The following is a 2,465-nucleotide window of genomic DNA, read 5'->3' on the forward strand; positions in this document are numbered from 1 at the left end:
TCAGTCTTCTGCTGAACTTTCATCCTGCGGCTCATAGAACTCCACTTCATTAGAGCTGTAGGAGTCTGAAGCCCACAGTTTAACTATCTGTATGCTGGATGTCTGCCTCTCATTTGCAGGACAAGATGGGATGACGTGTGTGGACGGCCCAGCCTCTTGTTCCCTGTTGAAGCAAGCAGAGAGAAAAGACTTATTGGCCTTCATTGGAAGATTTCTTATTAGTGCTTTATAGGATAATCATGTAAGCCTTGCCTGAATGTCAAGAGATATTCCACTGAAGGGTCTTTTTCCTTTGAATCATCACGGCCATTTGACTGGTAGAGTGGCAACTTCAATGTTCTTTGAGTTATGGCTGTTAAACTACCCTGTCTGCTTTTATCAACTTGTGAGGCAAGCACATCTCTGAAATATTTTTCAACTATCTTCTGAGGATGAGAGTCTAACAGTTCAGCAATGTCACTCGAGTCAATGTCTTCAAATCCTTCACCATCCAGACATTTTGCAGACGCTACAATATTTTCAATTTCTTCTACCACTGGAAGGAAACTCTCAGAATCAGTTACAACCTCATTCCAAAGTTTCTGCCAGGCTCCATTAAGGGTTGTTTGTTTTATTTCTCTCACGGATTCCTCTACGATTGTTAAGGCATTACAAATGGTGAAATCTTTCCAAGCTACTTTCATGGAAAGCTTTGGTGTCTCTCTCATCAGATCTGCAAAGTAGTCAAACATGCGCCTAGTGTAGTAGATCATGAACATTTTCAGCACTCCCAGATGCATGGGTTGAAGGAGTGGAGTTGTGTTGGGGGGGATGCTGATGACTTTAACACGAGGATCAGCATTGACTATTGAGCTTTTGTCACAGGGAGCAGTGTCCAGAATAATCAACACTTTAAATTCAAGGTTGTTTTCATTCAAATATTGTTTCACCTCAGGGACAAAACACTTCAAAAACCAGTTCAAAAAGAGTTTCTCAGTGATCCATATCTTATGGTTTGCCTTCATGAAAACAGATGAGTGTCTCTGGCAATTTTTTTTAAGAGGGCAAGGGTTTCGGAATCTGTGAAGCAACATGGGTTTCATCAGGAAGTCTCCAGAAGCATTGGAACACAGTAGAACCTTAAGTTTGTCTTTCCCAGGCTTGAAGCCCCGGGTCATTTTCTCATCCTTTGCAATAGATGTGCAAGTGGGCAAGCGCTTCCAGAACAGGGCAGTTTCATCAGCATTGAAGACCTGTTCAGGCAGATAGCGATTTTCCTCGATCAGTGCCTTTAAGTATTTAGGAAAGCCCGCAGCAGCTGCATGATCTGCTTCCTCGGGCAGCCACTTGTTCTCATATAGGCCATAGCGCTTCTTAAATCGATCCAACCACCCGTTACTGGCAATGAATTCCAGAACTTTTTCTCCACATTGAAATTGAAACTTGCATTTCCGGCATGCTCGCTGACGGATGATGTATACGGAAAGCGGCTTATTCAGCATTTTCTGTTTTAGGAGCCACAAATGCAAATCTCTTTCCATTTTCTCTAATTCGGCATTTCGAGTTATGTATGATTTCCTCAGTGATTCTGGTGTGCCTCTTGATGCACTAGCCCTAATAGCTTTCGCATTTTTTTTGATGGTACGAATTGTAGATTCATTCACACCAAAAAAACGCCCAACAGCAGTATTGGTTTCACCTTGATCAAGCATTTCAAGAACTCTCATTTTGTTTGCTAGGGACATCACCTTCCTTGATCTCTTCACTCTTCTTGTACTTTTATTGTCCACCCTGTTGTTTTCTGTCTTGGAGGCCATGCTTGCCCTGACGTACCCAGATTTTAGATGATATTACTGAGCTCTACACAATACTTATCGGTAATGTTTCAGAACCAAATGATAACATTCACAAGACAAACAAAAAGGGCCTATGTGTGTGATCAACAGCTGCCGAGGGAACAAGTGGCAGAAGAGCAAGTGACCCAAATGTTCTTATCACACGACAATGATGACTGGAACTTGCAGTTATGAAGGGACTCGAGGTCAAGGCTACCAGTCCAAGGTCAAAAGCAGAAATATCACCATCTAGGAGAAACCAGACATAAAAAATAAAGTCAGGAACAGAGGCAGTCTGAAGAAGGAGTTGGATGGCACTTAACAACAACCTAGTGACAAAAACAGTAACTTGAAATAATAATACGAAAGGAGCTTCAGAAATGTCATGGCAAAATAAACTTTTTGAAGCCCCTCATATATGCCAAACTGCTCTTAGAAAGATTATACCAATTTGCCCACTCACTGATGGTGGTCTTTTTCTGCCCATGTGTTCTCTAACACAAAATACTGGCAGTATCAACAGAAGGTGAATAGTGAGGTACCTCAGATTTGTTTCACCTTTCATTTCTTTAACATCGTTCCATATGGTGAGCCACTTCTATTTCCTCATCTTTCAATTGATGATCACATCCTTAACCTACTTGTCAATTA

At 41.6% G+C, this 2,465-nt stretch overlaps 1 protein-coding gene across 1 annotated transcript; it reads right to left on the bottom strand.

Moving 5' to 3' along the window:
• Positions 1-1,796, bottom strand: LOC102819600 (tigger transposable element-derived protein 1-like). The gene is made up of 2 exons (XM_006874979.1): positions 253-1,796; positions 1-163 (listed from the first exon to the last, which is right to left on the bottom strand). Exons 1-2 carry the CDS (start codon positions 1,794-1,796, stop codon positions 1-3), a joined length of 1,707 nt encoding a protein of 568 aa, XP_006875041.1.
• Between the last annotated feature and the right edge of the window lie 669 nt (positions 1,797-2,465).

The sequence above is a fragment of the Chrysochloris asiatica genome, unplaced genomic scaffold, assembly GCF_000296735.1.
Source record: "Chrysochloris asiatica unplaced genomic scaffold, ChrAsi1.0 scaffold00308, whole genome shotgun sequence".
Taxonomy (NCBI): Eukaryota; Metazoa; Chordata; class Mammalia; order Afrosoricida; family Chrysochloridae; genus Chrysochloris; species Chrysochloris asiatica.

Bases quoted from the DNA above. Each gene is read 5' to 3' on its own strand.
- LOC102819600 (XM_006874979.1), bottom strand. From the start codon at position 1,796: ATGGCCTCCAAGACAGAAAACAACAGGGTGGACAATAAAAGTACAAGA. The intron at 164-252 runs GCAAGGCTTACA...TTGCTTCAACAG, and splicing joins GAATATCTCTTGACATTCAG to GGAACAAGAGGCTGGGCCGT.